Source organism: Micropterus salmoides, unplaced genomic scaffold (genome assembly GCF_014851395.1).
Source record: "Micropterus salmoides isolate LMB-PRFRI ecotype aquatic unplaced genomic scaffold, ASM1485139v1 Ms_hic_scaffold_10, whole genome shotgun sequence".
NCBI lineage: Eukaryota > Metazoa > Chordata > Actinopteri > Centrarchiformes > Centrarchidae > Micropterus > Micropterus salmoides.
The window spans coordinates 1,530,076-1,545,046 of record NW_024040041.1 but is presented as its reverse complement, the minus strand read 5'-3'; the positions used below and the strand labels follow the sequence as shown (position 1 = coordinate 1,545,046).

Here is a 14,971-nt window from a genome sequence, read left to right as displayed (position 1 = left end):
GGTCATACTCGTATCTTATTGAGTGGAAGTTTTTTGAATTTCTTGGACCATAGCCTGTACCTGTTTTTAGATTTTGTTTGCTTTATTGACTGTCTGCCTCACCTTTGGTGAAGATGTTCACCTTTTTTGTTAATAAACATCGAGTACTGAAGTTGTTCAGCCTGGGTATCCTGCATTTGGGTCCTAAGCTCTGGTTTTTCCTCTGTCTGCGCTCAGCTAATATGACAAGGACATTTTTTGTTTTGTTTGTGTTTGTGTTTAAAGCTACATCTACTGCAACTTAGTAGGCTTAAGACTTTTTGACAATGCATATAGTTAGGACTGGCTCAGGTGAGCCCTGAACCATCACATAGTTATGCTGCTATATTTCCTATGATGCACTGAGCTCCTCTCTCTTTCCTTCTATATGCAACGTCTATATGCAATCCCATTATTGCATGTTACTAACTCGACTTCTTCGTCTCCCGTAGTCTTGTGCTTTCTCGTCCATCTCCTCTCTTCTCCTATCGCTTTCTGCAGGTGTTTCTGGCTCCAGAACATGACTTGCAGCCACAGATCCAGACTCCAGAGATTCCAGCCACACCAGCTGTCTCTTGATTTAATTTAAAGAGTTTCAACGTTACTCAGAATGTAAAGACAGAATAGCAGTATGAAAATCTAACAGCTGTAGTTTCCTCTGCTGTTGTTGCTGGAGTCTCTGCTGCGTTGGCTGCAGTGGTCTGTGTGGGTATGGGACCAGAGGGCTCTGTAAGCGGCCTGCCAGCCAGCCTCACAAGCTACTCCCGCCGGTTAGCGCGAGCTTCCTCCGCCGCCACTTGCGGAGCTCCTCAACCCGAAAACCTTTAAGCGCATTTTCGATCCACCATCAATTTTTGTAACACTACCAATATTCGAAATCTACAGAGTTGATGTCTCGCCTCAAAACTTCTCAGAAGTGGATTTAGTGATGAAATAGAATGAAATGAAATTGTACACTACTGGGCTACTGTTCTGCTCGAGGTTTCTGTCTTGTCGCCAAGTGCATACTACTGCAGTGTAAATACTGTTACAAAAAGTACGGCTTAGACCTGCTCTATATGAAAAGTGCAATGAGATAACTCTTGTTATATATATATTGGTGCCATATAAATAAAATTGAATTGAATTGAATTTTACTTCCTCTGTCAGTGCAATAAATTGACTGGATGTAATCTTACTAATATGGCAGGTATAATTTGCTTTTCTAGTGTCATCTCTGCTTCTCTTCTCTTAGCTTTCTTTCTTAGCTCTCACCAAAACTCAGTTAATTGTAAAGTATCAGGATTATGTTGCAATTGCCATACTCCAAATGTGAGAAATGGTCAGTTAGCCTTCATTATTGTCACTCCACTCAAACCTGTACACCAAATACAGTTTTAAATTATATATATGTGTATATATATATATAAGGCACATGCACTACAAAAGGTAAACTCAATTTTAAAACTTTTGGAGATATAAAAAAATATTTTAGATACTTTGCAAATGAGATGATGCATGATGTAAAGAAGACCTGGAATGGAGAACAGAGATGTGTGGTCTTACCATGGCACCAACGCTGTATGTGGCTGCTGGAGTGAGTGTGTGGTTGTAGGGGTCGGCAGCATATACTCGTCCGTAACTGTGGAAACACATGAAATAACAGAGGATGTTTAAATGAAATTGGTTCTTTCTTGATTTACTTCAGAATCAGCTTTATAGGCAGGAAATTGACTCTGATTTTTCAATGCTCTCAGTGCACTTACACATAAATAGACATACAGCTCAAACAGGAACAATAAAGCTGAACAACTGAAACATAAACAATTAATTATTATGTACATACAACATAATAGAATAACTATATACAGTAAGAGTCAAATGTTTGGACACACCTTCCCATTCAATGTTTGTCTTTATTTCTGTTATTTTCTACATTGTAGATTAATACAGAATACATCAAAACTATGAAAGAACACCTACAGTATGGAATTATGCAATAAACAAAGTGTAAAACCAGAATATGTTCAAAGTAGCCACCTTTTGCTTTGATGACAGCTTTGCACACTCTCGACGTTCTCTCAATCAGCTTCAATAGATAGTCACCTGGACGGGTTTTCAATTACCAGGTGTGACCAGAGTTAATTTGTGGAATGTCTTGACTTCTTAATGTGTTTGAAACCATCAGTTGTCTAGTGCAGAGGTAGGGTTGGTACACAATTCTATACAGTGAATAGCCCTGTTCGTCTACTGTTCCAATCCTTATTGTGGCAATAACTATGTAAAGAGAAACCACATACCATCGTAAGGATGGACTGTGGTGAGACATGAAGGTCAGTCAGAACCTTGAACTCAAGTGCAGTTGCGAAAACCAGTTGCGAAAACCATCAAAAGGAAAGGAAGCTGCAGAGGATAAATTCTTTGGAGTTACCAGCTTTAGAAACCGCAAATTAACAACACCTCAGGTTAGAGCTCACATACTGTAAATGCTTCAGAGATATCAAGTAGCAGACATATCTCAACATAAACTGTTCACAAACTGACAAAATTCCAGCATGGCTACCACAGCATTCTGCAGCAACATGCCATCCCATCTGGTTTGCACTAGGACCATAATTTTTTTCCTATATGGGTTCTTTCATAGGTTTGATGTCTTCATTATTAATGATACAATGTAGAAAATAATAATGATAAAGAAAAACTTTTGAATGGGAAGTTGTGTCCAAACTTTTGACTGGCAGTGTGTTTGTGTGTATATATATCTATTCAAACTAGAAAAATGGGGGTATTCTAAAACTGTGTATATAAAAATCAACAATAATCAAAAACATATAATGTCTACAAGTCAAAATGTTTCTGTAAATTGAAATTGTAAACAAAAAGTGCTGGAATAAATATTGAATAATTTATGTAAACGGTTACTTTATAAACATGAAGTAGGTGGGCACGCATAGGGGGATGTGACATTGTATGCATGTACACATATCAATATACATGGTATATAGGCTTAGATTTATATTTGAAATGGTGACATGTTTAATAAATTCTGATTTGTAAGTATAGTTGATATTTAGTGTTTTCGGGTTTTTGCAAGAGGATTGTTTTCTGAGACTATAGTAACTCTTCATTAACTGTTCTTCTGTATCTGTTGATTTGATGTAGAGTGCTCTGTAGTGACTACCAGAGAGGAGAAGTTGGAACAGGTTTCCAGGGTGTGGTGGGTTTGCAGGGATGTTTCCTAACCATTTCCTGACTCCTGAACATGTATAAGTCCTGAATGGAGGGCAGGTTGGCACAGTGATGCTGCAGTCCTTACTGTCCATTGTAGTCTGTTCCTGTCGTGTTCGGTGGCAGATTCAAACCAGAAAGTGATTGATGTACAGAGAACAGACCAGAAAACTGCATCATAGAAGTGGATCAGCAGCAACATGAAGTTTTCTAAAGCAGACACAGTGCTGTTAAGGATGGTGATGAGAGGCAGTGTTGGGGGGGTCCTTCTGAAGTCCACAATCATGAACATGATTTTCAGCAGCCTTTCTGTTACTTTCTGTCTTTCAGGATGTAGTTAGGGTGTAAAGATAACTAGGCTACATTTGAACTTACACACAGCTGGTGCAACAGGCTGCAGGCCTGTTTGTAAAGGATTATGTCCCCACTTCTGCAGGCCTCCTCCTTGGCCTCTTGCTGTGCTGTATGTGCCGAAAGTTTTCGTTGGCACACACAAAAGCTGATATAAGATATAACAGTGTCAGTTCAAGTCTGTAGCTGCAGCATCAAAAATCAGATCAGATGCAGATCAGAAAATTCAAAGCAGGCCTTTAATTCCAGCTTTGAGCTTTTAGTCCATCTCCTCACAGTCTTGCCCACAGGCTTAGCAGATTTTAATTTCTGCCTTTAAGTCAGGAGAAGATGAAGCATACAGTGATCAGAGAGCCTCAAATCTGCACGGGGGGACAGAGCGATAGGTGTTCTTCAATATTGTGAAGCTAAAGATATGACACAGTGAGAGTTTGTCTAATCTCAAGAGAGACTTGTGCAATGTCAAAATGGTCACAGCTAAACAAACATTTCATTCATTAGACAATCCGCCAATTTAATAAATAAATCGCAACAATCCCACAGCTCTGGAGGACCTTGAAGATGAGTATTTGGAAGATCCTTGAAGTTGACAACTACATTGACCAGTGTTTTCACAGACTGGTCATGGGGAAGGCCAAGAGAAACCACACTGAAGACTCACCTGGAGAGATCTCCTCACAAGGCGGTGACGTCGCAGACATCCTGGACTCAAAAGACAAGAAATTGTCCAGCTTTGTTGCCCAATTATTTCTGGTGGAAGTTCTCCACAAAGTGTTTCAGGCTTTGTGGGAATCCCTGAAGTTCAGCCAGAAACAGGTGGTTGAGCTCACTGCAGAAATCAAGGTCCTCAAAGGTTCCGTTGAATCCCTCATGGGAAGAATGACACTACTCCATTTACTGGAGTAAATCCATAGTTTTACCTGTAATGTGTGATTTCCAGAGTATATCTGGAAGAGTATACACAGAGTATACAGAGTATACACTGCTGCGGTCAGTTAACATTAAATATCTGGCTGTCCCAACTACACGCCTCTACTAAAATCAATAGAGGATGACCTTGTGCGATGGACGACATCGCCCAAATCACTCATGGGAAGAATCGCCACCATAAAAATGATGGTCCTGCCTAAAATCAATAACCTATTTTCAATGATACCCAGCCGACCCTCTGCTGTATGGTTTAAGTCAGTGGACTGACTTTTTTCTGAGAGCTGTGGACATACTGCTGAAACTTTGAATGTTGATCACATGATGCCAAAGTGTACTTAACACACACTGAATGTACTTTATCTAATTTTTGGACCAGTTAGTTTTTATGCTAATATTGCTTTAATGTATGCTTTAATGTATTATGGCTTATTTATTTATATATGTGATTTTAAAGCTGCTAAGTTCAATGATTTGCTCTAAACTGCATTTCATTGTATTTTATATACAATGACAATAAAGTCTCTATCTATCTATCTATCTATCTATCTATCTATCTATCAAACATCTCTAAATCTTAATGGAAATAAAAACCTTACCAAAAGGAAAAGATTGTGGTGGTAGAACTACCAATTTGTCAAAGCACACTGGACCACTCATGGATGGATATAGAAAAAACATTCTATAAGGAAATAAAAATTTCAGATATGCCATTCATCAGCTCCAGTATCAAACATCATACCTGCTTTAAAAGCATTAACATAAGCACTTCCCTGGCAGCCTGGTGGGAATTTCTCAAAATATCTAGGTCTTCACCTATCCCACGCACATTTACTCCAATATGGAACAATTCCTCCACAATAAGAAAACGTTAAGTTCCCCATTGTGGTACAATGAAGGGATTAGACATCTAGAGCATGTCATTCAGGGCAGTGTCTTTATTCTATTCCAGGGTCAAGTGGCACAATATGGAATTAGCAATAGTAACTTTCTTGAAAATGAACAGTTAAAATCCATAATTTGGGCGAGATTTAAGTATAACAAAATGGACTGAGGTTTACCTCTGATGATAACAAACTCTTTTAAACTCTCGCCCCCAAAGCTATTATCAAAGATAAACATTTTACTATTGAAAACAGATGGTTCAATCTATCCATTAGTCCAGACCAAAACTTCTGGATGCATCCATCCATCCATCATCAACCGCTTATCCTGCGTACAGGGTCGCGGGGGGGCTGGAGCCAATCCCAGCTGACATCGGGCGCAAGGCGGGGTACACCCTGGACAGGTCGCCAGTCCATCGCAGGGCCACACATAGACGAACAACCACTCACGCTCACACTCACACCTAAGGACAATCTAGGGTAACCAATCAACCTAGCCTGCATGTTTTTGGATGGTGGGAGGAAGCCGGAGCCCTATTACTTTTTCCACATCTTCCCTCTGGTTATGTCTCACTACATATACCCTTAGGACCCTGGGGGGTGGGCAGGCTGTGGGGTGTTTGGTGGGTGGGGAAGCTTTATTGTGGCCTTGCCCTCCTTCCTCCCACACTAGCCACCCCTCAATTTTAATCACACATTAGACATAGAGGGCTTGTGGTGTGGGAAGGGCACATTGGGAAGCTCCACTGCCAGCCAGCTGTGGGGTGCCTGTGTCGCAACTAGCCCCCAATTTTAACTGCACCTTAGTTACCACACAAATTACCTCCACTCCATCATACAACACTTCACAAACCATGACATGCATCCAACACAATAGAATATATTTACACAGGTGAGGTGGGTTGAAGGTGAGAGGGGTCTCATTGACCCCTTTCCTGCCACTGGAGCTCTGAGGCGTTGGGGGCGCCATGGGGTCGATGTCTGCCTTGCCTGGCCTGGGTCGGGTCAGGGGCTCTGGACCCCGAGGCCTGGGGCCTCTGGCTTCTGCTCATGTCTGGGGCAGGTGGCGTGTCCTTGGGCCTGGGATCCATTGTCTCCTCTTCCCGTGGGGGCCCTCTTTGGCAGGTGTGGTCTCCCATCTCTGCCACCTGCCGGCTCTCTCATCACAGGGCTTCCAGTGTTTTGGCTGTCTGAGGGGGGCCCATCATCATCTGGCTGCACTTGGGACTGTTTCTCCTTCTCATTCTCCCTCAGTTGTTTTCTTATGTCTGCTGTCTATTGCTGTTGTCCGGCTGCTTGTCACCTGTTGACCCCCCCCTCCCCCTTTTTTTTCTTTCTTTCCTCCAAGCCCCCCTCCCTGTTCTCCTGCAGGTGTCTTCGCTTTCTGTAATTAATGTTTTCATCTGTTGTTTCCTGTTGTCCCCATCTCCCATCCCCGTTCTCTTGCAGGTGCTTTACTTGCTCTGTGGTGTCTATTTGTGTGATGTGTGTGATTCCATCCCCATTTCTGTCCCCGTCTTGCCCAGTGACAAATGAATATATAATGAAATAATAATAATAAAGACGACATCCCTGTGACGTCAAAGGGATGACCTATTACATGTACAAAAAAGGTATGTAACTCAATAAAGGAGAGGGAAAAAGCCAAAAAGCATTATCATTGATTTTGGAAGCCACACCAAAGCTATGCCGTTCCACGAAAACTCACCGTTTGTACAACTTTTAATCATCAATGGCTTTAGACCGCACAGCACAAATTGTTCGGACTACATCACTAGGAGGAGTTCGTTAAAGCAAGTGTGTAAATCATCCAAAAATTACCATCAAATTCAAAATGGCTGACTTTCTGTTGGGTTTAGAGCATCGCTCCGAGAGGCTTTTTGGTACGTCTGGACATGATACATGTGCCATAGAAATTTCATACATGTAGGTGAAACGTGCCACGGGGGCTGCTTCGTTAAAGGTCACTTCCTGTTGCCAGTAAGTGGTGCTTTGATTGTGTGTGAATGTCGGCATGTACATGTGTTCAGGGCGCGACTCTTAATAAACTTAAAAAATAAATAATAAAATTTGTTAGAGATCTGAACATGTACAATCAAGTTACAACAACTTCTTGTGTCATGGCGAAGCGTGGAAATTTGTCGCCACACCACCCCCACGCCATTAACGGCAAACTGACAAGTTTTACAACATGGCTTAATCAATGTGTTCAGGGCTTTCTGGAACATTTCAGGAGCAGTACATTACATCATAAAACGTGTCACTTCCTATTGCCAGCAGATGGCGCTATGAATTTGAGTGAATATTGGTATATGGGTGTGTTCAGGGCGGGACTGTTACATATAAAATTTGGTGCAGATGTGAGCATGTTGAAGTTTGTACAACTTTTAATGGGTTTAGACTGCACAGTGACAATTTGAAGTTGCACTTTATGCATAATGATTCTAGAATCTATTAGTTTTACTTTCTGAATAAAATTACTGAACTTTTCCATGGTATTCTAATTTTATGAAATGCACATGTAATCTTGTTAGCCTGATAGTAGTACAAGAAGATAGGCCAAGGAATTATTAAAATAAATTGGAAATAATCCCCTCAGAAACATTATTATCCAAAGCAAACTTCATGGCAGTCTGGTCAGTAGTTTTGTGGACCTGAGGGTTGAGAAGACCAAAGTTTTATATGTCATTTTGAGTCCACCTTGATTAAATAGTTTAGCATACAGTCAAAGGAAATTAGCTAAGAAATAGACACAGAGCGATACAGATAAATAAAACCCACAAAGCATAATGATAAAAGTAAATAAAAAAACAAAGCACGGAGAATCAATGAGTTTTCCATTTTTAGGCAGAAATAGACAGCAGCAGTGTTTCCAGTATTCCAAGTGAGCAGCCATACTGTGGCCAACTAGTCCACCCCCTCTTTCCCTCTGTGTCCTAGCCAGTCATGATAAGGGCCAATCAGGGGCCAGGGCCTGTGCCCATAATTGAGTTGATTTGCATAGCAGCCCAGTGGCTGAAGCGATTAGAAGTTAATCCCGATTAGCTTTGGACATTGCTATTCACCATGCAGCACCCCCAACACCCACACTCAGCCCAGCACTACATTTGACCTATCTTATCTCACAGCACAGAGCCCTAACCCATCATCAGTCTGTGTGTGTGTGTTTGTGTGTGTGTGTGTGTGCGTGGGTGTGGGTGTGACAGTGTGTATGTGAGAGAGTTTGTGTTAAGCTGTAACTACAACACAAATTCAAATGCAATTTAAGTCAAAAACATTATGACCCAGAGGTGAAAAGATAAATATGGAAATACCATTTTCAGTAGATCTAAAAATGGTTAGGAGCTTGATCAAATGCACAAGGTTGTTGGATAAAGTATCTTTCCATAAATGCACAGTTATGCAACTATAATATTGTCTTTGAACCTTATAAACTCCTGCAGTTTGATGACCTAAAACTAAATTTTTCTTGGTCATTTTGCAGAATACTTTTTTCTTTATCTTTAAGAAATGTCCTTTTAGGCAGAAGAAAGCATTTTCTTTCTGAGAAAAAGATGAGAAAATCTCTCATGTCTGTACGTTACGTACAAAGCTGGAGTCACACTACCAGGGGTCTTATTTATAAAACTGTGCATTGATAAGACTCCTAATGGTTGCATACGTTCAAAACACAGGAAGTGCGTAAAAATAATCAGATTTATAAAACAGTGCGCACGCACATCCTACGCCGATTTCCCCTTCACAATAAATCACAATCAACTTGAAGTGTGGCTTATGTGAGCGAGCTCCTTGTCAGACTCTTTAAACGCCTACAGTTGCCTATAAATGGTCAGTGAAACGCCCCCCATTAATTTTTATACATACTGACTGCATGAAGAAAAGGACGGCCAATTCTGACAGAAAAGCTGCAAAAAGAAATTTAACCCTTATAATCGATCCGGAGGAAGGGGAATCGCTCCTGAGCAGTGACGGAGGTGAAGGGGGTCACATACATGCAGGACGCACTGGATGACCCAGGCACATCATTTGGATTCCCACGTTTGAAAAGAAAGTAAACCATATGCATTCCGCATTTATTTAGGCTACGCAAACAGTCATTTAACAAGGCTGCCGATGAGTTAAAAGAAGTATGACTTGTTTTATGTGACATAATAAATAGTGTTATATTTTGTTATATTTGTTAATATTTTCCCATACCGTATTTTTACAAGCAGCGCATCACATCCACACACTGGTGCACAGCGTTTGGCTCAAATACCATAAGGCAACGAACATCTGATAATATATTAAACTAATCACTGAGTCTTCAAAAACGGCATCAATTTAAATGTAATTTGTCCTCCTGTTCACCTTATTTATGAGAATAAAGTGCACTGTATTCTTTTGCAAAATCAGATATCTGCGTTTGTGTTAATTATCCTAAATCATTTGTTTCTGTGTGCGCTGCAAGTGATCTTAAATAACGTTTTTTAATTGCGCACTTGGGTGTTTGTTTACTCAGAAAGGCTTTCATCTGTATGGCAAATGAACTGATATTATTTAATAATATTAACTTTTATTGGTCTATAATACTCAGAGGTAATATTTTGATTTATTTTACACAATACTATCCATTTCAAACATTTCATCCTTCTGCCATGTGAGTCGCCGTTTCTCATTTGTCCACTTTATGTGAGTACGCATGCCTCAGAGTTTGTGTCGGGGACCACACATTCTCCCGTCAAGTTTGTTTTTTTAGATCCCAACCTTTTGCGTGGGAAGTGGTGTACGTTTACAGCCCTGTACGCACTGTTTATAAAGGAGGCCCCAGATCTGTTAGACTGTACTTAGCTGCAGTGGTGTTTTGAGCTAAATGCCAACATCAGCATGATAACGTGCTCACCATGGCAATGCTAAAATGTAGATGTTATAGAGGTATATTGCTTACACTGTTCACCACATACCATGCTAACATTTGCTACTTAGCACAAAACACAAAGTACAGCTGCAGCTGATGGGAAATTTGTCCAAGAACCAAAGAAATGGGCAAACTGAAGTTTTAACTCAATGATGGCGCTAGGTGACAAGTTAAGGCATCACCAAAGTTATAAGAACTCTGGGGAAGATGAGTGTCTCAAATGTCTAGTAGATGCTGAGACATTTTACTCTGAACCACAAATGTCAGCCGCAAGAGGACAGGTTAGAACATCTCCAAAATCATTAGGATTCTTTCTCTCAGCATCATGAATGTATGTAAAGAATTTAATGGCAATCCATCCAATAGTGGACATAGTGAGATATTTCCGTTGGACTAAAGTGGTGCATAGACTGTTATTGTCATCCCTAGAGCCTACCATGGCTAAAAATGTGCTTGAAGACCACAATCATCAAGTCATTTTGTTTGGTTAACTGTGAGTTTGTAGGTGACTAATGAGGCCAGTTTTGGCATGAAAAGGTTCTCCCATAATGATGGTATGTGAAACCAGAACTCATGGACTGTAAAGGTCCTTTGACACCTGAAAGTCCGCACCAAGGTCCGAACCGAAGTTCATGTTTTCATACATTTTGATACATTGGCTTAGTTTTGGTTTGGTTTCACATTGCAATTATCCAAGCGCACTAAATAACTTTAGATGACATATTTGCATCCTGTCGTCATCATCTATGTGGGCTGTGTCTCCCTATACATGACACTGATTGGTTTGTAAATGGACATGCTTCTGACGTCAGCATGTTGTAAGTTTTGCTGGTAGCTTTGACAAGATTGAATGAATGAGGAATGAACAGATGCATATCATTGCCACTATATTGTTATTATTATGACATTACTACCTGCAGCAAAAACTATACTCAAGGCTAGTTCAAATTCGCCAAATGGACATCCTCGTTGTGCAAACATTATTATTATCTTCGCCGCCAGCAGAAAATGAAGAGATGACAGCAATCCTTATGCACCTCCATTTGGTTAGAGACCAAAGAGGTGAGTGGCAACTTGCTTTCATAGTGGCCGTCTATTTCAAAAGATGAGCTGTTACAGGCTATTTGTCATTGTATCCTCAATTTAATGCATTTTTCTGTACATTTGTTTGTTTCCGGTTTACACAGGAACCACCAAACTTCCTGTAAATGGTCTAAAAGTCTGCACCATCCAAAAAATGCTTTCACGCTAGATACAAACTGAACCATGGTTCAGTTTTAACTGGACCGAGACTACCTCTTTTTGTCGGACCAAATTTCGTCTGTTGGGTCTGGACTGTGGTCTGGGGGAGGGGGGTTCACAACTGTTATTTTGGTTCAGATTAAACTGAAAAGTCCGGGCCAAACAAGTTAGGTGTGAAAGCCTCCTAAGAAAGTGCCAGTACTTCTTGCCTTTTTGACTTTTTTAACAGACTACTGGAGATCAGCCAGCATGCAAAGTCTGGAAGAAAATAAGTATGTTGCTTTACCATTGTAAGGTCACAACTTTAAAGGGTTTAAATCCTTTAACCTGCCTTTCCAGCTAACCATTAGGCAATTTCTAATTGATCCATAGCTGATGATTTGTGTCATGGACACCAGAGCATGTTCACATGATAGTGAGCCATTAGTGCCAAATGCCTGAGGGCCCTGAGTCTCTAGTCTGTATTTTATCCAAATTGGGGTGATGTGTGTATGTGTTGGTAAAAGTGTGTGTGCATGTGATTAGGACTTGACAGCCCACTATTTTCAGGAGAGCTAATATTTGGGTCGCAGAGCTTATGTACATGTTGTGTATTTTTTATAATTCCTGAATTCAGGAAAAATGTATCCACCAGCTCGTACATGCCAACAATTAAGTGCTCACTCGTGTGCATGTAAATACTCTTGAATTGCTTACAGGAGCATATCTGTATTTGCATTGTATGTATGCCACATGTGTCAGACTGGGTCTCAGTCCCAGTCCAGAATTAGCTGTTTCACATCTTGACCCTTGTGGTATGAACATGACCCACATGGGGCCAGTGCCAAGTGCTGCTGCACTTGAAGGGTACACAGGTACCCCAGCAAGTCCTAAAGGCCACACCAGACCTTGTCGAAACATCCAAACAGTCCTCTTGTAAGCCTTTGCTTAGTGTTTATTTAAAGCTCCATAAATAGATTGTTTGGCCACTTGGGGGCAGCAGAACATGCTGAAAACATTTAACACCAATACAGTCAATACAGCCAATACAATACTTTGTGAATCATCATTTTATTAGAATTTGAATCATATATACGTGAAACACACAGTACAATCATGCCAGTCAAATGCATCCCTAGTTGCTGCTTACCCCTAATGTAACCTAGATTTGTGTTCATGAGTGAGTGACATAAAGGCTTTTATGAAGAGGAGGACCACTGGTTTTGTCTATTTTTCTTTTGCCCATGTATCAGTTTTCTTCTAATCTCTCCTTCTCTCTCTCTCTTCCTTAATTTTCCTTTGGCAAATATAGCCAGTGTCATCATTCATAAGCATGATAGCTTCTTTTCAAGTGAAACTACTGTGTACCTACTTTGTCTGCTAAAATATCAGCTGCTCTATTGTCTAGAGCCAAAGCCAACTCTATAAAAAATTACATTACACTGCATATTGGATGGATGGTACAGTATTTTTGTCATTCAAGATAATTAATGAAAACCAAGCTCTCAAAAAGTTAAGTTGGAGAGAGTGAGGCAGAAGATAAACATCACCATGCAATTATTAACTGAAAATATAGCCACAAGCAGCAATGATCGGGATCCAAGTAAGTTGCCATTTGACATTTTCAGAGAAAAAGACCAGATGGCGGTGATAGAGATTAAATAAGTGATGAAAAAATTTGGACTCGAAGTCAAACCTTTTTAAAGATAATTGCAGAAACGCAAACTTGATTTTTACAGTATCACCTTGGGGTCAGAAAGGGTAGTGAGGCAAATGTTTGTCACATATCAGCGGATGTGCTAAAAAATATTTCAGCTCTTTAGGACTTATGGGTGATTTTCTTACATTTTTTGAAGTTTGAAATGAGAAAAGTCTTGAAATTGTAAATTGTAAAATCCAGTAGTGAATTAGGTATATATATATTTCAAGGTGTAGTGTAGTGCCCCCTATTGGAAGAATATCCCAGGACTGCTCAGCCAAGCTCTGTCCGAGCATCTGAACAAAAGTTTGATTACAACAGCTTAAGCAAATTTTAATTTACGAGCATTTATGTAAAATTTTACATAGACACAAAAATAGATCCTGCCAAAGTTTTAGGTTGATTGGCCAAACCGTCTAGGATGAGTTCTCTAAAATAGGTTTTAGAGAAAAGAGATAAAAAGTTGCATAATTTGACATTTTTAGAGCAGAAGACCAGTGGAGCAAAGATGCAGATGAATCCAGAGATTAAAATGATGAAAGAAATTTAACTTTTCTATAGATAATCACAAAAACGTAAAGTTGATTGCTATACCACCACCATGAGCTCAATGAGTGCCATTTTTTCCCCCTCATGTCCAAGCTTTTTTCCAATAATCATAGGACATGTTTTAACTACTTAACCAGAGCTATGACTGTGCCGTATTTCTATCAATAGGGATTAAAGCAGCGAAGCTCCTATTGTTTTTGTTCTCATTATTCATTCTTTCTTTCTTTCTATCTTTTGTTTAGTGAGTTTTCAAACACGTTTGGGGCGTGAAAAAATGTGATTTATTTGCAGATTCATTGGCCTCCTCATACTTTTCATGCTCTGGCCCTAAATTAAAGCTGCAAGCAGCAACAAAGGGTCCTCGTGTTTTCACGCATATCAGGGAGCGCTCCGGCGTTGTCGCTGGATGTCAGTTAACATGGCTCTGAATTTCCATACCTTTTGGACACTGCACAAAGGAGTTAAATAGTGTGTAGAACACACCGAAAAAAATGTATGTAAATCAAATGAAGATTGTCACACAAGGATTCCAGTAGGCGGTGCAATGACTATAACTCCTAGATAAAATGTGGATGTCCTCAGGCCCGGACTTTTATCAAACCTATGAAATTTGGGGTATGTAAGGTACACTAACAATATAGTATTATCAACGTCTTAACACTGTTACACTGCCCAATAGTGAAGTGGATCTGGTGAACCTGTTAGGAGGAGTACATCAAAGTATAAGTCAGTAGGTGGCACTATGACTGAAAATTGACAGGTAGATTTCTTCAGGCCAGGACTGTGACATGTGAAATGTTTCAACAATGTGGAATCAAGTTACAGTAACTTCCTGTTTCATGGCGAAACATGGAAATTCTATGCCATGCCACAGACACGCCCTTAAACAAAAGCTCAAGCTTTTATTAATTTTTCATTGCAAACTTTAAGTCTGTTTTAGCTCTAGGAGGAATTTGTTAAAGTAGATTGTAAAAAAGCCTAAAATTGCACTTTTAAAAAAGCCTATTGAAGCCACACCCTAAACCCAACAGAAAATCAGCAATTTGAATTTAAATTCTTGGGATGATAAATTTGCTAGTAGCAGTAGCTGGAAGGTGCATATTATCTATTATTATCATCGATAAACAGTAAGTAACCCAGGGACATTTTATGGGTTTTGGACGTGCAGGAAAGGACAAAGTCGGGTCAAAAGAGTAAACATATGATTAATGTTGTGAA

The 14,971-nt window shown here is 40.0% G+C and overlaps 1 protein-coding gene across 3 annotated transcripts in view; it reads right to left on the bottom strand.

Moving 5' to 3' along the window:
- rbfox1 (RNA binding fox-1 homolog 1) overlaps positions 1-14,971 on the bottom strand; it is a 276,075-nt gene that overhangs the window by 19,832 nt on the left and 241,272 nt on the right. For all 3 annotated transcript variants that reach the window (XR_005447445.1, XM_038739155.1, XM_038739164.1), the window contains one exon: positions 1,564-1,639. Coding sequence is in view for 2 of the 3 variants with exons in the window: in XM_038739155.1 (XP_038595083.1) it covers positions 1,564-1,639 (76 nt within the window). In the remaining variant the exon portion in view is untranslated. The remainder of the gene's footprint in view (positions 1-1,563; positions 1,640-14,971) is intronic.